This window comes from Dermacentor albipictus, chromosome 4 (genome assembly GCF_038994185.2).
Source record: "Dermacentor albipictus isolate Rhodes 1998 colony chromosome 4, USDA_Dalb.pri_finalv2, whole genome shotgun sequence".
NCBI classification, from domain to species: domain Eukaryota; kingdom Metazoa; phylum Arthropoda; class Arachnida; order Ixodida; family Ixodidae; genus Dermacentor; species Dermacentor albipictus.
The window spans coordinates 90,503,147-90,527,007 of record NC_091824.1 but is presented as its reverse complement, the minus strand read 5'-3'; the positions used below and the strand labels follow the sequence as shown (position 1 = coordinate 90,527,007).

Below are 23,861 nucleotides of genomic sequence, written 5' to 3'. Positions count from 1 at the left end.
TTACGCTCAAACAGTTCGTGGAATCAGACGCCAGCCAAATCTAATGACAGTCAAACTATTAGCAAATATATCTGGCCAATGAAAAAAACGTCCTTAACGAAAATATTTGTGAATCCGGCCTCTAAACTTTTTTTCAAGATACCTTTGTAATCGCTTCGCGACTGTATCGGGTCCACCCATTCTTTGCCTCCTCTCCCCCTCCTCTGTTCCATGCCGTCTAGCTTTCCTATGGACTTGCACGCTCGTAGAACAGTAAGCGCTGCTATTTCTGCAATGCTTTTGCGGGGGCTCATCGATAATTACAGTTGTCAAGAGCTGGTGTGGCAATGCCCAGAAAGCTCCACAGAGCATTCGACGCGGTGAAAAAAATTCTAGTTGAGTTTCTCCGGTCGCATACACACGCTCTGAACCACCCCCCATCGCGGTGTGTCAGACTGCAGCAGCAGTGGGAAAGTCCAAATGAGTGGGAAAGAAAGCTTAACTTAAAAATATATATATATTGAACAGTTACAGCTATTTCACAGGGAGGAAACGCAAAGAATGCTATGTCTGTAAGAGGATAAATATTCGGCTCTTACGTTTCGCGCTTTCATAGTGTGTGCCCGTCAGCTTGGCGTAAGCGTTAAATGCCAAACGAATTAGCCCTCTTTTAAGGTCTATTGCCATACAGTACTCCTCCTCTGAGGCCTTCTTATCGTTTTCTTCTATCAGCATAAAAGTCTTCATGCTCATGGCACTTCATCTGATCGCGTCACCCCCCTCCTTCAACTGGCACTAACCGTAAATCCTAACTAAAATGTCCACTTCTGCTGAAAGAAACACAACGAAAGCTAATGTACCACGCACCAAATAACCATTACTGACAGAATCGGTTTGCGCTTGTGAACGGTTCGTAACTAACTGCTATTCAGAAAGGATTCAACCAGCAATTTGCCTCTGAAACGCCAGTGACCACTTCGTTAGTGAGATTGGCGCCTCGGTTTGGGCGATGGTCCGCCGGCACGAGCCGTAGCTTTAATAAGGCTGAACGGTTTTTTACAGGTACAAAATTCAGGTGCAGCGCTATCGGTAGCTGAAAGACGCAAGGGAAATGCACGTGAACTAGGCAGCGGCGTATGGGGATGCTACGGGCGATATAAGCATTCGTCAAATGGCAGTTTCGAGGACGTCGAGAAGCGATGAAGGTAGCGTGACATTGTGATTGTCTTTGAGGAGCACCATCGAGGCTGCTGAGAGGGAGTACGTCGCCAAGTACCTTGGCTCTTTCTTGGGCGGCCCGGGCGGCCGCGCGCGCCCAGCCGGGCCGCTGTATCTTGTGTAAGGGCTGGGGTTGGGCATGAAATAGATGGTAGCTGGCCCATGCCGTCGTCCAACTCATCCACGCTGAGGACGTTGTTCACAGTATCTACATGGAGAACGTTACAGTTCATCAGTCTAGCATGACTGAAAGAGACCGCACCCTGAAGAGCCGACAACGGCTGCTTATAAACTCTCTGTCCTCCCTAGATCCCTAGGTGAGGGAAAACGGCCGTGCAACCTTCGACCAATTCGGAGCGTCCAGTCACCGTAGTCGACCCGCCTTTGCGGAGGAGGGTTTACACACTCACTTCCGCACAGGTTTCGCTGAACACACCGAGGTGAGAGGGTTTTCGCAGGCATGGACCTTGCCCTGAGGAGGCGCCTCTTGATCCCTGAGTTGACCCAGCACTGCGGCCGCCACGAATGTCTATTGACTGACGACTTCTAAGGCCCGTGAGACGGCGCCGAAAACATCTTGTTCCAGGAGTTCCCCCGCTCCAAACAATCCGTGATGGTGACGGCGAATCCACTAACAATACTTGGTCCGCCGACCGCGTCTAGACATCCCGGCGTCGAAGGACTGTGTTTGCGGCGCATTGACGTCTTTACAAAGCGAGTCGCCGCAGCGGGCTGAGAGAGTTCGGAGGTCGCTGCACCGTAGATCGCCAGCCCCCGCAGGCCTTTCGTAACACTGGGGAGCCATCTGCTACGGGTACAGTGTCCGCACTGCGCTATGTTTTCGCGGCGCACTTGGCGTTGATGCGTGCGTCTGTACCATGGAGGTTATAAAAAGAAATTCTGGAGTGGCAGCAATCGCAGATTCCTACTAGCAGAGGTTAAGCCAGCGCTTACCCCTATTTCACCTTTGAAAGCTTGTTGAACTACGCGGAGAACAGCGGCTGTTCAACTGCTCTTGATCTGTTAACATAAATTCTAGGCTAATTGGAAAATAGTAGAACGTTGTTTCAGGCTAAAACACTGCCATAGCCTGAGTAGTGACACCCTGATCTCCCGTACAAGTTGCCAAGACTTTCAAGCTTCATCCTAAAACCAGTGACACATACATCGGGAGGCATATGTACGGCAAAATTGGCCTTGGTTAAAGTAATTCGAAGTGAGAACAAAACGCTTCCTGTCCTCCGCCAAAGGCCAACTTAAGGATTCCCCTGGTAAGATGGAGGTGGCTGGCTTCACCATTAGAACATAATCTCCACTCCACAAGTTTGTTTGTTTGTTTGTTTGTTTGTTTGTTTGTTTGTTTGTTTTACACCGAAGCCGTTTATGGCTAGGTCCAGGCAGATTTCGTCTCCGTGGACAAAGACGAACAATTTTTCATACGTGTACCGATCCCGAAGATAGTGCAATACCGACCTGCGGCGGTGGTGAATCTGGCGTTAAGCAGGCGCTAAGTACTCCCCATACGGGGACCAATTCCGAAGGTAGTGCGATACCGGGATCGACCCGCGGCGGAGGTGCAGTTTGCCATTAAGCGGCCGACATTCACAGCTTCACTGGTTATCCTTCTTCACAGAGCAGAAGGGCACTGAATTTTTTTTAAAACTTCCTTGGGTTGCGCGTAGGTCAATTCGCTCGTGGCTGCTGCCGCGTTTCCTCACTGCAGCGTTTTGACAGCGAGTTTCCGTGGTCATCGAGTGAGATGTGTTCATGTCGGCTTGTGCGCGCGTGACAGCAGTTTATATGGCCGATAAATTTACGATCTTTGCTGCATATTAGTGTATACTACTAAAAAGTCTACTGCGACTTTTTGTTAACCAGGTTAAAATTTATTGCCATTCAGACTGTACACAGGTGGGCGCAATGCATAAAACATTTTTCCAAGAATCATGCATTGCTTCTACCTGTATATACACTTCTTGCCTTCTTCACGCCACTTCCTTTCCGCATAACAAACAAGAAAATCACTGAGTGATGCGTTACAGGCCATACTACGAAGTTATGGACAATACCAGCAGCAACAAAGCTGGGGCAGTAATCCTGCAGTACGATTTGACCCCGCAAATAGAACACAGGGCAATACATGACCAGCGCAAAATGCCACCCGCTCAAACAAACGCATTTCGTCCTTACGTCGGCAACGCTCGCGTAGACATCCATTACAATAATGGTTCCACTATCGGCGGTCCAGCACGGCGCACTTCCCCTAGGAGTTCACAGCACGAGGCAGAGTACAATCCACACAAGGAGTCGCTGCAGATGCGGAAGGCAGCAAGCGGCGTGCAGGAGCCCAGCTAGACAAGTCGTAAAAACTAGGCCTCCACTTCCACTTGTACTTTAGGTACGAGCCTGAATAGAAAGAAAGAACACCGAGGGGGTACAGAAAAACGAGCGATCGAGCTTTGCTTCTCTCTACTTGGGGCGCGGGTCGAACGTCGCGTCATTTGTTGCTCGAGAGCAAGCCAGGCCACGGGAGGAAACGCGCGGGCATCCTGCAGGCCTGTTTCTCGGCCGTGCGTGAACAGCTAGCTTTGTTCTCTGAACGAAGTATAAACAAAAAAACGAGAACGGGAACAGGCGTTCGATTCGCAAAGAAGACGAGCCGAAATAAGGAAAATAGGGACAGAGCTCCCTGCGTACCAGGCAGTAAAGAGCGCTCGGGGCGCCGCACCGTAGGTGCCTCGACACGCCTAAAAGCCGCGCGCCTCACTTTCTCCCGCACTCGCGTCTGGAGGAGAGGGCGCCCGGAGCAGTCTCGACTGGGCGTTTGCGCGCCGCCAGCGCCGTCCTGACGATCGCGATCTGCTCACTCGGTGCCCGGACGCCTGTGCGGTGCGTGTGCGCGCGTGGTGCGTGAACGACCGCGGACCGAATCCGCGGTCCCACGGCGTTCTGCCTGGGGGTGGGACCTCGGCCCAGTTTCGCTGTGCGGTGATCGGGGGCGAGTAGTTGACGGCCAGTGCTAGACGAAGGAGTTGCTACATAGTGTGGACCCAGCGGCCAGCCGCGTCCATGGAGGCAACGTGCCGGCCATGGAGTTATGCGTCGCGAGCCCCGCCTGTGCCACTTGCATCGGCAGCAACCAGAGCGGTGTTCGACGACGTCGCTGGGTCACCCTGTTCCTGCTCCTGGTCGCTGCCGTGTCAGGTGAGGGGGGCAGGCCGCGAACGCCTGCCGTGACGCGATGTTCCGGCGCGCGCGTTCACGCGCGCATCGCTTTGTCGCATGGCTCACGCGTTGGCGGGCGGAGTTATAGAACGTGTGCGTGTCTGCGTGTGTGCGTGTGTGAATGCTCGCTCGTGAATGCCTTCGTTGTGCAATCTTTAGCGCATCTCGAGCTTTGCGAGAAGATGCCGACAAGGCTCCACTCTCTCCAACTGGACTCATAAACGGCATCGCTAGTACATCGCTAGGGTCACCCTATGGCATGCAAACACGCATACACAAGGGCGGTATGCAGCTTCCTTACACCTCTTGCTTAGCTACAGTAAGTTACTTGTCCCCGTTGTTACTGCAAGCAGTACAAGCCACTGTTTGGTAGGCTATGTTCGAGGAATATACCGGACTGGAGTTGGTAGCTGCTAATATGTCGGCACGTTATACAATTACTTTCCTAGACAACATTTAAGGGTACTCGACATAGTTGCAAAGAACGGAAAGGGTCCTGTGCCGCGGACATTCTGTCACTCGAGATACAGAGAAATGAATTATTCCACGCTGTAGCAGCAGCTATTAAAATTTGGCAGTGCCAGGCATTCTTCTTGGGAAGGAATGACCGAATTCAATGCTTCCCGTGACAGCTGGTTTAACGAATACTGATATATTCAGCATAAAGGGGCACTATGGAGGAACTCTTGTGGCGTTTTCGGCTTCACGACGCAATGGTCAATGAATAAACGTCTACGCTAAACTAAGCTGCAGCGCGATCGCCATACAGCGATATTTCTTTTATTAGTCTTGTGTGAGGAGCGCAATTCTCTGGGCGTAGACTGCTCATTACTAACTTGAGAGCCTGGACTAGTTGGTAGTTAGACAACACACGATGTATTGCTCGAAAATAAAAAGTGCCAAATGGAGGATAATATACGAGGCAGATTAAGCGTGTACTTGTTTGGGCGTCTTGTCCTATTGATTATCATTTTGTTATGTGATACCCAAACTTTAGCGCTTTCCTAGCCTTCGGGAGCGTTTCAGTAAGATATTGCAATCGGTGTGAACAAACCAAATAAAATTTATGAAGAGCCAACTCCAGCTCTTATCCAAAAATGCCTTTGGCATGCTTTGGTAAGTGGTTAGTTGTGGCACTATGTTGCAGTATTTTTCTTGTTCAATTCACCACCGTGCCTTACCGCTTACGCTGGAGGAAACCGGTATTTCGAGTGCCAATTCCTCAAGAGCCTCCCGTACAACGTCTGCGACCAGAGGTGCTGCAGCGCCTTGACGACAGCATCTTTAAACGCTACCTGTATTGAAGAGAAAATGCGAAAACGATCCCGTTACCAGAGGAACCACCGCGGTTTTCAGCGCGGTTTTCATAGCTGTGTTTTTACCGTGGTTTTTACCGTAGGGTTTTACCTTGTTAGACTTACCTAACCTCGGGATCGGTGCCCCACGAAAACGGTGAGAGACGAAAATACCGCGTTTAGTTCCTGAAGAAAGCGAAACGCTTTAATGATTACGAGTGCATTTGCTTGCTTATAATGCGGAACAAATTTCGAGCACTCCAAGTGATAGCTCTTCCTTCTCCTTGTCTGGTAAAAGAAAAATGTGGCCGCTTTGAAACTGCAGCCATTCATTTTTCCATAAGGTATGTCTTTGTTGTTGTTTGGCATCGATTTCGCATTTCATGAAGGGCATTGTTTCACGCAGCTGACGTACTTATGCAGTACTACAGTTCCCTGAGCACCTGTGTCCTGTGTGCATGCGTGCAACAGGTGCAGAGAGAAAGTGTGTGTGTGTGTGTGTGTGTGTGTGTGTGTGTGTGTGTGTGTGTGTGTGTGTGTGAGAGAGAGAGAGAGAGAGAGATTGCGAAAAATATATTAGGTATGCTCAAGACGGTATGTATTTGTCATGACCCACATCAGCAAACTATTTTGAGCCCACATTTCAACTTCTGCTACTTTTTTTTGCCTAATACCTGTAAGCCAATGTACTGGGCAATTTTACTAGCTCTCCATATTCTCGAAAATTCTGTCAGCATTTTTTTTACAGGCTACGCATTTGGTCAGAGCAAGAATTCAGGATTCGTATGAGGAGGTTTGCGTTGAACGATCGCTGTAAGCGTGGTTGCAACAGGAGCACTGCATGAACCAATAACGGAGGTTTAAAGAAATTATAAACACGTGTGAGATTGCACACAACACCCGTTTTGAATGTATACTATTGCACGTGATGAGATAATTTGCCCCTACGCTCGACGGCAAAGTGATCGTAAACTTTTCGCCCAGCTAGTATTCAACGTCACGCTCTTTGTGTTGCGTGAGAGGCGTGCCGCCAACCATAACACGACGCTTTGCCGGCAACGCAGAGGATCCGGTTGATAGTAAGCAAATATCTATCCTAACAGCTCGACACAGATTGCGTCTTACACAAGTGGCATACGAGTTTCATGGCGATAGGAATTATATGGACAGTCCGAGCGAATTTTTGCCGTCGTCGTCGCCGTGAGGTCTCGTATATATTTAGGTATATGTGCTACATGTTATGCTATGCTATATGACATGCGCTATATGCGGGTTGTGTGCCTCACCCTTCCAACACTAAAGTTGCAAATATTCCTCAGAATTTTGCCACATGTCAAGAGGAAAGCGCGAGACAGGAGTCCCGCCGCAGTACACGCCTCATTCATGACGCGTTTCGGTTATTCGCATACTTGGTTAGTCATCACGGGTCAGTTTTGCCCGAATGTATTTTTAAGTTAGGAACAGTAGAACAGTTTTTCTGACTTTAAACTACTAATTCACCTTTATTTCTTTTTCTAAATAACATTTATGTGGTGATGCCCTGTGAAACACAGCGTCAGGAACAGTAGAAGAGGTTTTCATCATGGGTCAGTTCTGCCCGAATGTATTTTTAAGTTAGGAACAGTAGAACAGTTTTTCTGACTTTGAACTACTAATTCTCCTTCATTTCTTTTTCTAAATAACATTTATGTGGTGATGCCCTGTGAAACACAGGGTCAGGAACAGTAGAAGAGGTTTTAATTTGCACATATTACACGTGTTGACGGACGATTTTCATAAGTGATACCGACGCAACTGAAGGAGAAACAATAGTACATCAGTGCCCACAGCACCTAGGTTCTCGCATTGTGCGTTGGTTGAAGAAACTGCCTTTTAACACTGGGATTGCAGAGGAGTTAGGCGAGGGCCACTTGATTGTAGAGAAAAGCAAAGATGGCATCTTCTCTTTTGTACCAATGTAGTACTGCGCGGACTTTAACCACGCTTACAAGCGCATCAACTGCCTGTAGGCTGTCTTAATCATTCCTAGATTCGCTTTCACTCTCCCTCTATCTGTCCCTCTCTCTTCATTTTGTGCATCTAATACAATCCTTCGGTCCTGTATATACTGTTATTTTTTTCATTTTCATAGAGGATATGTATTCGTTCTTTCATTTCGCAATAGAAGTCTGATTCTACCAATGGCACATAACCGTTAAAACGGCCGTCAGAACCACAAGGTATATGTATGTCTCATGAACACAACCGCGCTGACATCTTTTTCTTTCCTGTTTTCTTTTTTTGCCGATGCCGCCCAAAAGTGGGCTGTCCGACGCGTATCTCCTAAAAACGGCAACGAAAGAGCGGCAACCAGCGCTTGTTGACGACACGTAGACTGCCCATTTCTCTCAATTTTTGCTCGCTTCGTAGCGTCACCAGAGCACTTTATTTTGGCGGACGTTGCGTGGCCATGGCAACGACAACTGATCCCCCTGCAAAACGTGGGAGTGGAGGGAATGTGTTAACAATCGCTTCTCACACATCAGCAGCCGCCAGCGACAGGCTGCAATAAGCTTTCGTTCGGGTAGAAACAACATGCGCTGGTCTGTCAGGTCTCCCCTTACGCTTCCAAGAAGAGCAAACACGGAAAAAACGTTATGTTCTTTCTTTTGCCTTCTTGATGTGAAGGAGAGTGGTAGAGCGTTAAGCCTTTGAACGAGCAAGCATGTAAAACATCCATCGCCCGGCCTGAACTTGGCCTGCGCCGGCTTTCTTGCAAGCGTGCTTTACCGCACTCTTGCTGTGCTTGCAAAGAAGCATACGTTAGGGAGCCGTCAAACGGGACTCTCGTAAATCACAAGAATGTAAAAGCAAGTGTTGTTGGCCATAAGGAGCGCCGGATACAGCCTTTGCAGTGTTGCGTTGTGTTCCTCAGTGATCCAGCGTTCAGTGATTTATTATAAAGTAATGTTACTTAAAACGCACAGCACTCTTTTCTTTTTAAGTTAGTCAGAAGAAGAAATCAGAACTGTCTCACCTCTGTCGGCTACAAACTATGTCATTTAATAATCCAGGTAAACTCCACGCCATTTGGCCCAATGTCTTTTGGCACTGATCAAATTTTATGGCCAGAAGGCAGACTTATACCACGGCCGCTGGACAAAAAAGAAACGGGCTGCCTGCCGCGTCAGCCATGTTCCAATGGGAGCGAACGTCTCATCCGTGGTTGCTTTTTAGGCCGCTTGCCTGGGCCGAGCGGCACAAGCCGTCAGGCATGGAACGCGTCTGCTTCCACGGGCGTTCCAAGCGCGTTCTTGATGCATTTTCTATGTTGATCCCAGACAACAGTCCCCAACATGTGGGGCAGCGGTGGATTACAAAGTTTTCTACGCACGCGGCAGGCCGCACCTTTCTTCTTCAAACGAAGCTTCTATTGCCTCACTCGTGTGGGCGTCGGTGTTGGTGTTGCCGCACAAAAAAGCCCAAGCCGCACGAAAATAAAAAAAATTTTGTCGGGCTGCGGATTCCAACCACCGATCTCCGGGTTAGTCGCTAGCCGTATCATCCACTGACTCTTTTTTATGCGAAGCATATTACTAGAGCTCAACCCAGCTCCTCAGGCGCGGCGGTGTCGCCTTCAATACCACGTGACACCGTGACGTCACGACAGAGGAGAAACGGGGCTCCAACTCGCGCCGCCGCTCGCGGCGTCGCGGCGGTATATAAGCAGCTGCGCTTGCCTCTGCTAGACACTCACGAGGTGAGATGCCTCCTGGAGACAGAGCTGCTCGTTGGAATGAGAAGCGAACGTTGAGGCGTGCTACAGAGACTGTTTCTAGGTGGCTTTGCTACGGCGAAGCGACTACGCACCCCACTTCGGACGCGGTGAGCGTCGAGCAACGCAGCGTTCGGCACGACAACGAAATGTGCGCATGTGCAAGCGCCGCACGCCTGAGCCGACGCCGACGACACCGGCTTTTCTGCGACACGAGCTCCTTAACGCTGTCGCGTTAAAATAAAGGCTAGTATGCTTCGCATCCTGGGCTTAACCTTAGCTAAGCCACAGCCATTTTTTTTCCTGTCGGACAGCCGCTGCAGACGCTGCATTGGACTTGGTCGGGACAGCAACGATAGGGCAAGATTAAGGAAATCATTTGACTCGTGGTGCTTGACAAGGCGAAGGCACGAACGTACGACCCCGCGAAGGTGAGAAACACCACAGAACAAACCTGTGTAACCCTGTGTTTACCTTTGAATACTCACAGTATCACGGCGCATCGACCTGTGAATCACGTCACAGTTTCATGACGTATCGAGGACCACCTTTTCAGGCTGGAATAGTACAAAACTATTGATACTGATAACTGTTGATATTGATAACTATTGGTAACCGCTAGACCACGGCTGCGGTACGATTCAGCCACTGTCGGTTTATTATGCGCGCCCTGTACACCGGGTTTTATATGCATGAAGAAGTAGATGTAGCGCAAGGCGCGAGCCAATCACAGGCGTCACCCTCTCCGGGGCAGGGATAGGGTGTGATTGCGTGCTCGCTCGCCTCGCACCCGCCGTTTCCCGCCACTTCAAGCCCTGCAGTCAGACGGGGAGGTCGCGTTTGGTTCGTTCTGCCGAAGAGCAGGCTGTGTTGAAACAACGGGAGCGGGCCGCGCATCATGCATTCTGCCGAAGAACAGGCGGCGTTTGATGAACGCCGCCAGGAACTCGCTCGAGAAAGGGCTCGTTGTCGACTTGCCGACCTCGCAGTGAGGGAGCACGAAGACGAGACGTTACGAAAACGAAGAGCCACGGATCCCGAGCATGACTTGCACCCCTTTTCACAGTAGTGGAAGGGCGGTCTATATTTTTTGTCTGTTTGTATCCAGCGGCCGTGTTTATATCATATGGCATGGGCTTGTCAGCAAAATATCAATATTGTCTTGATTAATCAGCCAACCTGGAAGGGATGGGAGGGAGCCCTGTCCGGCTCTAGGCTCTTGAGGAGCAACGAGCCCTCGTTGAAACAGCATGGGTAGCTGCTTTTGCCAACGGTGTCCCAGACTAGGGACGTGGTCAGTCTTCCCATAGCACAAGCTCTTTCTGGTTTTCAATGAAATCTTTTACCCTTATCATTATCTACTTTCCCGGGTTTCCCGTGGCTGTCTGGCTGCTGTTGAGTAGGTCGTTATTTCAGCTAATATATTGATAGATATATAGGCTCACGGCCCACAGTTTGTAGTCGTTCTTGTTCCTGTTGCTGTATTAGTTGTCGTCCCCACAAAACAAATACCTCCCCGTACACGTTTCACCTCAAACGGATATTCCCTGAGGTGCACAAAGAAGACTGATGTAAGATATGCAAACAGAACACGGCTACACTCAAACACATGCTTTGGGAATGTAACGCCCAACGCAAAAACGAGTTAAACTTCGAGACCTTATCGCTGAGGTGGGCCGTCGCTCTACGCAGCTTCGATCTCGGCAACCAACTCCGAGCCTTCCGGAAAGCGCGCGAGGCGACGCTGAGACAAGATCTTCACGTCCTGTCGTGGGAGAGTTGCTTGTTGGGCCAGTTGGTTCATGCTCACAATTGAGAAAACCAGCGAAAAAATTGAGGCGCAAACCAACGCTGGCTTAGCAACTGACATATATTTGAAACACGGATCACCCTCGAACGTCAAACTACATGCGCAATGCTCTTAACAAGGTACAAAATCTTTAAATTGATGAGCGCATCCTTTTGCTCTAACTCATCTTTAAAGTTATCTTTATCGCGCAGAGAGATAGATGGAACACTGGTGTATTTTCCTTCCTCTTGTATACTGATATAAAACTCCTCAAGTATTTCTCTTTCGGTTTTCGTCCTGCCCCTGCCAAGAATCATCACATTTTCAAAAAGTGGTGCACAAGTCATGCTGACAAGAGCGACGGCAATGATTAGAGGGCAGGTGACCAGCTCCTTGAGAGACCTGGCTTTTGTGGGGAATGATGTTTAACGGATTTCTGCATTTACTTTATTTTCGTTGATTTATCCACAAAGTACGTGCCAATCTCCGTTCTTGGCCAATCCTCCAGAATGGACACGTACCACTACGATTTCTACATAAAACCGGAACATCTCATGTCGGATATCTCTGAGGCACACTGACTCGCTAATATAGTGGATAATTATATTTACACGGGTTCTTTATTACTGTATTTGTTTTGCTTAGCCATTCACTGTGTGCCACTGGGCATGTTCCACTGTGACACAGCAGGTAGAGACTCCTCAAATGTTTCTTGATACGTGTCGTACTTTACTGTGCACACATGCCTGCCATCGCTGTCCTTACCTCGGCAAGTATCGCATATCACCTTCGTAGTTGTGACATCGCTACGTGTACATCTCACACAGTGCATCCGCACGAATTGAAGTTTGCGTTTCGGCACGGCTTGTTAGCGTTGCAGTGCATAAACGTAAAAACTGACAGACAATAAAGCTGTGACATTAGTGTTGGACAAACAAAAGTGTTGGATAAAGAAAAATATTCCACTAGATTACTCGTTGAATAGGATGATAGTAAACAAAACTGTGCGCATCGTCGTTCGTTATAAAGCATTAAAATAACTGCTTTACTAAACGTTCGTTTCACATAGATGCCAACATGTGCGTTGGATCTGCGTGATTTATTTTCGAGGAGGTATCGGAGAAAAAATAAGCCTCTTTCCTGCCAGATTTTGTTCAGGTTTTAATAGCTTTATTTGCGTACAGCATCGCTTGAGTGCTCTGTGAGAAGATCTAGAAGATATAATTCAACCGCATGGATGAAAACGTCACTCGTGGTCGCGATAAACTGCACGCGCGGCAAGATCTATGGATAGCACCCCCCTCACCCCTCCACCTCCAGTTTGTCCTCCCCAGGACACATTCAGACAGATGTGGCTATAGTCACGAACTTTCAGTCATTATATCCTCTACCGCCTATCGCGGAATATCCAGCGATCACACCGTCCTCAGGAAGGGAAATTCTTCGTCGCTCCGCACGTGCATTGATAAACGTGTGTGAATAAGACTTCCCGCGCCGCCTTTTCCTACTATGATGACGTTGCGCTGAGGTGGACCCGCGCGGGGCTGCATCGACACCGGCTGCAACGTCTTTATGGCCCGCGGATTGTCAGTAAACGTTCCGCTCGACTTGTTCCTTCTGCCCTCATCAAGCTGCTGTTTCAGACTCACCGTATCTCTTGCGGTGTATCTCTAACGCCAGAGACTGCGCTCATTAAGGCACTATTACTTGTGCAAATTATGGCAACAACCAAATCCCCCATAGAACAATCATCGATATACTTGTATTTGTTTTTGTGCTGTACTTTAGTGGATAGAGCCTGCTACGCACGTGTACATAAGAAGCACTGCCCGTTTTGTGCCGCGGAGTAAACTATTGAATTAAAGAAAAACCTTGAGCAGAGCGATCGCTCTAAATCCTCCGAGTACCTACCACCGCAGACTCATATAGAAAGAACTACTGTATTGAGCCGAACTGATCGCTGCCAAAAACTCTGTGTCTGAGGAGAGGCTCTAATGAATGTGCTGAGATAGCTTTGCGAATTCACAATAAGAAATATTGAGTTTGGGGCGTCTGTCTTTCAGGAATGGTTAAAGTCCAAGGCATTTCGAAAAATGTTCGAGACGTGGAACTGAGACTGTTTGGCCAAGCAAGAAGAAGATATGAGGTGAGATGACGATGCGGATCGCACGCAAGAGGTTTTAAGGTTGCATCTCGGAAGTTATGAATGCGGATCGTCAAGGTTGCTCAGTACTGACAAAAATTTTCGCCATCTTAATATTTGCTGATCGGGCATGCTGACTAACACAATACGTGTCATCATTTTTTTTATGCAACACCATCCCCATTATTACTGATACTGTAATGTCAAAGCACAAATTCAGTTTATTAAAAGATACTTATTCAATGCGACGTTTTAGCTTACTTCTTCATTTTTGAAAGACACTTTGAGAGGCACTGTAACTTCGAGGACGCTTTCATTTTGGCTGTTTCCAGCGAGATTGAAGTCATATTTGACAAAAAAAAAAATAAGTCTCATGCAAACTAGATCGAAGCAGCTAAAGCTACGTCCAACTATCTGATAGCACTTGTTGTGACAGTTGGGTTGATTTATCCACGTGCTGTAGCTGTACCGGCGAACAGCCTTGAACTGAACGGACCGGAGTGACTTGTGTCGCACTGAGAGGTAGACGCACGTAACAAAGAAACAAGGAAAAGAAGACAAAGCAACAGAACAATATAATACAATACAATCTTTATTGTGCATAAAGAAAACAAAGTACATATAGCAAAACAGCACACAACAGAACATATAGCAGAACGAGCGCACAAGCTTGCGCCGCCTAAAACACGCCTCAGAAAACTCGATGTCTGGGCGCCTCGAGCACCACTGGGAATCGCACGGTTGGAAAAGCCCGCATATTGGTTCCTCACGACAGCGTCGATTGCTTTCTCAATCGATCGACGAGGGCACATTCCTCGGTTCCGTGTGCAACACGAAAAGAAATATAGAAACGAGATGGCACAAGCGATCTGGTTGGAAAGAAACAACATAACCTGTGAGCGCCACACAAACGTGCGCACGCTCATGCACTCGCATCGAAACGCCCAGCGTGCGCATTTGTGTACAGCGGGGTTTAGGAGGAACGCCGAAGATGCCGAGAGAGAAAGCTCGACGGCGAGATGCTCATTTCGCTGCTCCTCCGACTGGCGCGATCGTTCCTTCCTCCGCCTGCTTCCCCGGCCAGGACTAGCCTGAGGCATGGGGCTGGCATCACGCTAAAGGCTTTAGATAGAAGGTCACAGTTATTCCAAGCCCCAGCTTTCTCTCTCTCTCTCTCTGTCCAAATGCGCTGCGCCGCGACCGGCTGTCTCCAATCATCATCTCTGATTCCCCTCCTCCGTAATCACGGTCAGGCCGCCACTGCCCTCTGTGTAGCACGCCCATCGAGAACCTCTTTCCCATCACTCACTCACCGATGGCCGCCCCCTAACCCCCTCCCCTCCCTATCCTCGCACCAAGCAACGAAGCGCTCCCGCAAAGGCCCACGCTTTTTCTTTCCCTTCTCCAGTTTTTGCCGTTAGTAACATAAACTGTACTGGCCGGCCTGGTCGGCCGTCCACGTGATGATACCCTTTTTCCTCGTTCATTTCTTTTCGCGTCCAAATTACTGCGGTGAATCTTCACCACGTTATTTTCCCTACCATTCCCGTTGTCGTCGCTTGCCCTCAATCCGTTTCTCCGTGCGGCTGTCACGTGACACTACGGTGTGTGCACGTGGTTTCCAGTTCCAGCGCTCGATTCGCGTAGGGCACCGCACAATCTTGCTTGCTTTCTCTTTCGCACGAGGCGAGCGAGTGGTGTGAAGACCAAGCAGACAGTGCGAGATGGAAGATCCTCATGTATTATTTCCGTGTCTCAGCGCGAGCGGCCGAAGACAAGTGTCAGCCCGTAATGCGAACCGGCGCCGTCTTTCTTTTTCTTTCACGCTTTCGCCTCTTTTTCCCTCTTTATCGAATTTCTTGTTCTCTTTGTTTGCTACTTTTTTCTTTCGATGGCGACACTTCCTAATGCACTTTCGTCACCTTTTGGTCTTTGCAATTTCCTTCGCGTTTCAGCTCTGCGTCCTCCCGTTTCCTGTCGCATCTCTTTCGGACAGCAGCGCGTCGAAACGACAGGGTAAATGGCTTGACCCGGCGATATTTGGGGACTGTGATCGTTCCACAGGCGCTCGTTGTACAGCTGCTCGTTCCTTTGACAAAATTTGGTGCTTTGGCACCGGGCACGCGGTGCACGGGCAATCTCGGTGCTCAACTAGGGGACCAAGCGTAATGTGCAGAGTTCAACGTAAAAACTAACATAAAGAAAGGAAGGGCGAGACCTAGCTCGTGAGCCGTCGTAAGAGATCTGGTTATGTTAGTTTCATCTGGCCCTTGCACGGATTTAGGTAACCTGCGAGATGGAATAATGAGTTAGACTGTTTATTGTAGATGTTTTTCAAGGGTTTCTGTGTTATATTATTTTTTTACGTTACTGTACAGCAGAAGATTGTGCCCACTTTTGTGAAGCAGCGGCAGAAAATGCCGGATGCTTTAGCAGGTCGCTTTATTGGACACATTGTTCGCACAATAAACATTCTTTTTAACGGCCAATTCATGCCCTGAGATGACAGGCGTTCATGGTATGTGGCAAGTCTTTTTTAAGAAGTGACGGAGCTAAAAATCAGGCTTCACAAGAAAACTTTGTATGTATGCAAGAACAGTTGGTGCGACCATCAGGTTCTTAGCGAAGAGAGATAGAAAAGAAAAGGAGAAGGCAGGAAGCTTTACTAGGAAAGCATCCGGTTGGCTACCCTACTCTGGGAAAAGGCAACAGAGGAATATAAAGATGAGAGAGATATAGAATACGCGGTGATTGTGTCTGCGCGCCTGGACAGCACTAATCACAGGCGCGCGCAATAGCCAGTCGACTTCAAGAAGCACAAAAGTGTCTTCACTGCCACATCAGGCGATGACCGGTTGTGGCAGTGTTCAAGTAGAGTCCGCAAGGCCAGTGGACGATGGTCTAGTCACCGCAAGGCGTTGAATATTGATTGCATTTGTATAGCAAATCCTGGACAGTGGCAGACGAGGGCTCCATGTTCTTTTCGCAGAAATAAACATCACTTGTAGCACTGCCAGCCATTCTATTTAGTGTTGAATAGGCTGTCGTTAAAACAACTCCGAATGACAGCCGACTTTGGAGAGATGCCTCGCGTCGGTGCTCTCCCGGTGCAAGTCTCAGTTGAAGTGAATGGTTTAGTTTGTGCATACTGATGCCGCCTTGTATGCGTGACGTTCCGAAATCATATTGTCAACATAGGCAGCCCGCCAGTGGCAAACAGTTCTAGCAAAAAAAGAACAAGCTAAGTGAATTCAACCATGGCATGGTATTCTCTAGGATTATCCCACGCTAGAGTGCTTCGAGGTGCGAAGGCAGTGATAACAGTGGTACAGCGCTAGCCAATAGGACAGTAATGAGATGCAGTATGTGTTGCGATTTATCATTGCAGTAAAGCCGTTTAAAGAAGTTCTACGTTTTATTTCTCGATCACTCACATCTGAGATAACACCTTTACATCTCCTTTCAGTGTGTTGCTAGGCCTGTCTGCCTATCTCTCTCTGTCTGTCTCTTTCGTAATGATTAATCTACACAGCCAAACAAATACCACAGCACTGCAGCGTCCGGCTGATAGATCTTTCGCGAAGTATACAGATTCTCTTAAGATTTCTTTCGTTTTAGAAAGTGTGCGTCTTATCAACTTCCCCATCTTTCATCTCTTCCTCCTCCTACGCAGCTGCCTTCAGTCTAAGCGCGCTTTAGAGGTGGTGATCTATAGTTTCAGCGCAGCGATGGATATTGAAAACTTCAACATCAATATCGAAAGCAGCTCTTGCCGCCGGACGAACAGAGCCCCACGCAATCGCCAGAAAACCTGCGTGCACTCATCAGCTAGCGAGATTTCTTTCTACCTCGAATCCTGATTTAAAACAAAAAGACAAACAAGGAAATAAAAAAGTCGCGAGCCCGATAGCATGGCACATTGTGTTGTGTTTATTCACTTATAATTATTTCTTCTCGAGCTATTTGCGCCTTCGAAAAAAAAAGACGCAATTTCTATTTTTCTTTCTCAAGGACTAATTAAAGGATCGGCTGACTGCAAGCTCCACCAACATTAAACGAAAAATAAAGTGCCCCTACACCACGTCTTGCTGCTAATGAGCAAAAAGAAGGTTTTATTTTTTAATTTTTTAATGCCTCCCTACGCTCGCGTTATCTTATGTGTCTCTTCTGAACGAAGGAATCTGGGACAGAAGCCACGGTCCGGGCACCTTCATTACAGGCCTTTCTCGCTGTAATTATCTTTTTGTCGCTGAAATTCCTGCCGAAACTGCGAAGTCCACGAAAAAAAATAATAACAGAAACATTCTCTTCGCGGTTTCTCCGCTCCTTGCCTGGCGGTCCAGAACGTTTAATATTGCGCAGGCGGTAACAGTATGCCGTTCGTGAATATTGTTCGGCCAATTGCTGAAAGCTTTAGAGCAACTTAGATTTAGCTGGCAAATTATTTTTGGCTCCGCGCAAATATCATAATTTTCTAGCGAGAGCGAATACAATTATTCTCGGAAAAGCAAAGTTCGGAATCTTGAGTTATATAGGAAATATGTTTCTACTTCTAAGAAACGTACGAAAACAAGCTTTGATAAATACTGTAAGGTTAGTCCGATTTAAGTTCGAACAAACTGAGTGTTATCGTCAGTATATTCAACAAGGCAGCTTCTGAGGGAGAAAAAGAGCCTATCCGAAAGCACAATGTTGAAATGGTTGAGCGAGAATCTAAAAAAAAGAAGAGAATGCTTCATGGCAAGTAGGCCTTAACCGTTCACTGCGAAGACGCCATATGCATAATCTTTTCTTTTTTTCATTTCTTCTTTTTTTTTGCGAGCAGGTACTCCCCAGAAATCGCAAGAAGCATTCGCGTGCGGCCACAGCCAAACAATCATAAAAGCAGAGTACATAAGATGTAATGCTTCGATAGAAAAAAATATGTTTAATTCGTATTACAGATCTTAGATACTCGAAATTTCGAATCAATATTGAGACATCGCACACGTCTACAACCATATGAACTATCAAGTTTAATGTAAAATTAGTGGACGCAGTTCTGTATAGATCGTTGGGGTAGGTTGGGTTGTATACTGATGCATCCGCTGATGTTTCTTATGTGTTCTTACGTTGTAATGGCTTCTACTAGAGCTGTGCATTTGCCATTTGAACCTTCCACGAACGTTCGTAGATGATCAAGTCCTACACCAAAGGCGCAAAAAGCGTTTCCCACACTTCTGCACATGCCGTGGATGCCAACCGTGCTATTCACTAAGCTCCTCTTCTTGGCTCTCTGGTTGTGCGGCGTGTTCTCGCTTCCACGTCCACAAGGTCCGCACGTGCGTAAACAAAAACAAAAAGAAACTCTCAAGTGAAGATCTGAAATACGTCTAGGAGGGAAAAAGATGGAAGAACAGGCAGAACAAGACAGTACAGGACCTAAGCTTTTGTGATGTGACAGAGTAACCGTCCTTTTTTTCCAGTTCTCACTTCAGCGTGAACCACAACGTGGAGCAGAATAATGGAACGAAGCAGCACCCTCCCTTTGGCAGGCACCACGTGGGTTCGACCGCGAGGCAGTGCTATCCTTGTCTCGTCAGCAAAGGAAGCAACGCGAACGAGAAAAGAGCCGCAGAGGCAAACCACCTAATTGGCCGCGGAAAAGAAGCCTTTGCATCATCGATCATTCAATTACCTTGGCTGGAAGAAAATTGAATTTCTCCGCCCCGGCAAGAGTTCTCCGGCTCGGGACTCAGACTCCAAGCAAACGGTTCCCTGCTTTCTTTTCTTTGTACCTGGGGTCGTAAGGTGTCTTCGAGCAGCCGATGCCGAATGAACCACTTGCCCAGACAGAAAAGTGCATTAACCCCGTAGTAACAGCATCGCTATGTGAGGAAGAGTAAAAAAGATGGTTCCTTATAACGTGGATTCAATACGGGGGCATTCTTTGGGGGTGGGCTGTCAACCAGCTTTCTGAGCAAAATTTATAAAGGAACTGACGTCACATCTTGCAGACATTGCAGTCGTCCTGCTCGTTTGGTATTGGTGCATGCAACTTAGGACAAAGAGTGCGGAGATTTCGCATCAAGCGCATGGCGTCTGCGTTGAGCTGCTTTGATTGTGATGTAGAATACTCACTGTTTATTTGTTTGTTGGTTTCTTTGCATAAAAGAGGTCTTTTTATTGCGATAACAATTATATGGACACTCCAGGTACACTTCCGTCGTCGCCGTCGCTGTGATGCTACATATAAAGTCTATGTGCGACTGAAAGCGTGGGAGGATGAGCGGAGGGTAGCGACTCGATCTCGCGTGCGCAAGGGAGGAAGCCGCGGAGGGAGCGCGCGCGCCGTCTTGCATCGCGCGCTAGGCACCGTGGTGAGAGGGGGCTGCGTTCTACTGCGACGGCGGCTGCGTATGACCCGGCTGGGCGCGGCAGCTTGTGCCCTACCTTGAAAGCGATCTGCGGTTGAGACAGAGTCTAGCTCCGCCGACGGCTCATAACTTCGTGGGCACTGTGCCCCACCTCTTAGTTTGCGTTGAAGCGAGATGCAGCACGAAGGTCACTTCACTCGCGGCTGTTGCCTCTCCTCCTCGTTTCCTCATGCCAGCGTTTGACAGCGAGTGTCCGCTGTCATCGAGTGAGATGTGTTCATGTTTGTCGGTGAGCGCGTGACGTCATGCTAGTTAATTTAGTTAGTAAGCGAATGTTTACATGTTTATATGGCCGATAAAATAGTATCCTTACTTCGTATGGCTGTCTTATAATTTGTTATCGCAATCTATGCTTTGCCTTTCGGGCGAAACTGTTCCTTTTAACACGTAAACTACATCGTCGTGTGTGTGTGTGTGTGTGTGCGTGTGCGTGTGTGTGTGTGTGTGTGTGTGTGTGTGTGTGTGTGTGTGTGCGTGTGTGTGTGTGTGTGTGTGTGTGTGTGTGTGTGTGTGTGTGTGTGTGTGTGTGGTCGTACATTTTATCCCGCTTGCCATGATTGGGATTGAGCTTCTCATAATGGTATAGTTATTTGATTATTCAACAACTAATAGTTTTTTTTTTTGCGGACAAGCCTTTGACAAAATCTCAACTACCTAAACTAACTAAATCAATATTGCAACCAACTGAGCGTTCACCGCGCCGTTACCTCGCAGCACCGATATTAAGGGCCACTCAGTCATAGCACACGTAGCAGACACTCTTAGAATGAGAGCAACGCAAACCTTTTGAGACTTCCGAGATTATTGCATCCCGATCTCCGACGCGATTATCACATTCACGACGCTGGCAGAGCCACTTAGAACGGAGCTCATCAATGCGAAAGCTCCAAACACTGCCTTCTGAGGGCGATCCAACGGTTCGGGAAAAACATCGTCGTAGTTGGGTGCGGTGCCGATTACTGAGCTTCATTTGGTGACATAGCACCACGAACAACGGGTGTGGAAACGACGATAATCACATCTCGACTGCGCAAAAGGTGCGGCGGGCTTCCTAACGCGTTCCCCCACACAACGTGATTGCCTCCAAAGAACCATTACCGCGATGGTTCCCTAGGTACTTTAGTTCTATGACAACGATGATGGCCAGAATCGGGATGTACTCCCGGCGAACGGATGCCGGATACCTATTTGGTTGCCTTCCGCAGTCTTGCAATCAGCGCATTGCCATAATTATTATTCCGGATCGTTTTCTTCGTGGGCAGGCGTTTTACGGTGGCATAAAGTGTTTTCGGCAACGATAACAGAATTATTGATATTCCACCCCAGAGTTCAGGAAGCACTCTGCCACACATGAAGGGCTTTAGATAGCGTGAAATGGCTTTTCGCGCTATAGACAGTCTCGTGGTATAGTTTACGGTGTAAGTCGTTCTCATTCAGTATAATTTAGAATATTAACTTATACCAAGTCAACACGGCTTTTTCACCACTCTGTAGTATCAGTAGAACGCCTTCTATGGTGCCACCGCACGTATAACGTTGCACGGACAGGCAGCACGGCAGCACTGATGCAGGTACTCATGCGTTCGTTTCTAAAAGGCCATTATCTGCAAAAAAAAAGGTTATCCTTGCATTTAGGCCATAAGTCATCACTCTGAAAAAACGGTGTTTTTATTCATCCCTGCAGTTTAGGCTCGCGTTTTCTTTGTGTCGCCTTGGTTCATGTTTTCTTTCATGGTCGTCCATGGTCTCGTTATGGTTCGTGCTCTCATTTTTGTTGCATAGGCAAATTTGCAAAATTATTTCTCAGCTAGTCCACCAGCAAGTCCACTTAACTTTCTAATCGCGAACGACCCACCAGTACACCGCTTTCTTCAACCATTTTTATTGACATCACAACGCACGCAGTTTTGGGGGTTAACTAGAAAAAAAAAAGGTTCCAAATGCACGCAGGAACCTCTTGCCACAGCTACTCTAAAGGTGTGGTACGGGTGGGACCTATCTATACATGCCTATGATAACAGGTAATGTACGCAAGCAAAAATTTACGATCAGCAATGCGTTCACAAGTATACCTGTGCTCGGCCAACCATGAAGACTACTTTTTAATAAGGAGAATTATAATAATTGCAACCTAAACACTTTCTTAAACATACTGTAGAGGAGGAGTGGTTCTAATTTAAGTTGACAAGTAGTCTTTAAGATATTATGAAAGAAAAGCGGACTCGTCAATTTTGAATAGCTTTTGCATTTCACGAGAAGTATAGCAAGTTGTCTAGTGCCGGCACAAATTGCAAATAAATTCTTCTGCACCAGACTGCACTCCGATTGCTGGATAAAAGTGGGCCCTAAAACCACCTGTAACACCATTATATACTCGATCGACGCTGCTCCTCCACGCTGTACGCTTATACACAGCCGATCCAACACAATATACTGTGAGTGCCGCGGCATATGCAGGAATAGCGGGGAACGAAGGGGCGGACAGGGTAGCCCGAGGGCTTTCAATCCGAGCGACCGTAAAATCCACACACGAAAGTCTACCGTCTGTTCCGAATGAATACTCCACTTTATTGGCGCACTACAGGGTAACCAGGATAGGACATCCTCCCCCACATAGGCCGCTAACGAAGACGGAGACCGCTGATTGGAGCTCCAGAGAGCAACCTTCCCCAACTTAAACTATACTCAGTTATATGTACCTCACCAGATACGCGGATAAATGCCCCGGGTGCTGTCAAAAGCACAGCTTGTATCTTACCGCATGGGAATGCCGACTTATAAGAGCAGTCCCCAAAATAATAAATCCAAGTGCGGAGCAATGCGAGGCACTGCTGGCCAGCGACCACTGCGAGGACCAAATCGGTCTCGTGCAGCAAGCACGCAGGGCAGCTGAGGCCGTTGAGCCCTTGACAGAGGACCCCACCCATGCTAAACCCAGTCAAGAGCGTCCAAGAAGATCCTGATGGACTTCTACAAAAGAAATGGGGTAACTTAGTTGGAAGTTAGCGCCTGTCCGTCGTGCTTGTTCTTCTTTTAGTCCGCGTCTTTGTAGCGCTGTTTTTTTTTCTTCAAGTAGAACAAAAGATCCTGCAGAGACCAATAAATGTTCTTGATGATGATGATGATGATGACGGTGACGGCGACGACGACGACGACGATTCGTTCGCCTTCCTGTATCACTTTCTTTTTCCTCGACGCGCTGCCAATTTAGATGCCGGCCACACGTGCAACACAAGCTCCATAGCTCTCGATACGGCCGTACTTTGAGAGAGCAACGGACGCCGTTAGTGCGCTCGCGGAATGGATGTTCGTCGAAAGAAAAATCCCGCAGGTGTCACCGGCACTCACACCGTAGCCCCGCCTCTTCGGTAAGCGAGCGGCACGCTTGCTCCCACACCTGAAGGATGGCGCGCAAGCGGTGGCCCGCCGTAGGTGTGTATTGCCATCGAGCCATTGATCCGAGTGCGACCGGGGGAGAATGTCTCTCCGACGTTGCGGCAGACTTGACCTCGGGAGCGCGGCCGCGCATCGCGACCCGTCGTGCCGCGGATGCCACCCTCTCGGCTACGCAGCTGCGCCTGTTATATCGGCGGCTCCTTTCCGCTCTGTACTCTTCGATTCAGCGATGACGGCGACGGCGGTAGTTGTCGCGGTCATGATGATATGATGATGGTGACGAAGAAGGAGAAAAAGGGAAGGAGGAGGAGGACAACAAGGAAGATAACGACAATGAATGCGCCGCATATTCACTAAGAAGTATATTCACTAAGAAGTATATCATAGGGCAGCATGGTCAAAAATGCATTATTGAAATACGCCTTAAACGCTAAATAAGAGAGAAACAGGGAAGGAAATGAAGAGTATGATCGAGGCAGTTACATGCGGACGAAGTAACTTGTAGGTTTGAATAAAAAGGAATAAAGAAAAACTTACAGAGCAGACAAAGAAACGAATAAAACGAGTGTTGTTGTAGTTATTGTCCAAGAAATTTATAGTTCATACTTCTACTTTAGGACCAGTGGCAAAACAGTTCAATGGGCTG

At 48.1% G+C, this 23,861-nt stretch overlaps 2 protein-coding genes across 8 annotated transcripts in view; one reads left to right on the top strand and one right to left on the bottom strand.

Moving 5' to 3' along the window:
* Window positions 1-23,861, bottom strand: part of LOC135917655 (uncharacterized) — a 597,391-nt gene that overhangs the window by 512,444 nt on the left and 61,086 nt on the right. For 4 of the 5 annotated variants that reach the window (XM_065451224.2, XM_070537235.1, XM_070537234.1 and 1 more), the window contains exon 2: window positions 5,604-5,717. The exons of the other annotated variant lie outside the window; for it this stretch is intronic. The gene's annotated coding sequence lies outside the window, so the exon portion shown is untranslated. The remainder of the gene's footprint in view (window positions 1-5,603; window positions 5,718-23,861) is intronic. 5 annotated transcript variants of the gene reach the window in all.
* The window catches only part of LOC135917653 (uncharacterized), a 69,055-nt gene continuing 49,219 nt past the window's right edge, over window positions 4,026-23,861 (top strand). For 2 of the 3 annotated variants that reach the window (XR_011513982.1, XM_070537232.1), the window contains exon 1: window positions 4,026-4,401. Coding sequence is in view for 1 of the 3 variants with exons in the window: in XM_070537232.1 (XP_070393333.1) it covers window positions 4,295-4,401 (107 nt within the window). In the remaining 2 variants the exon portion in view is untranslated. Of the gene's footprint in view, window positions 4,402-13,323; window positions 13,407-23,861 lie in introns of all 3 variants that reach the window. The other variant, XR_010569367.2, reaches the window with a different exon arrangement.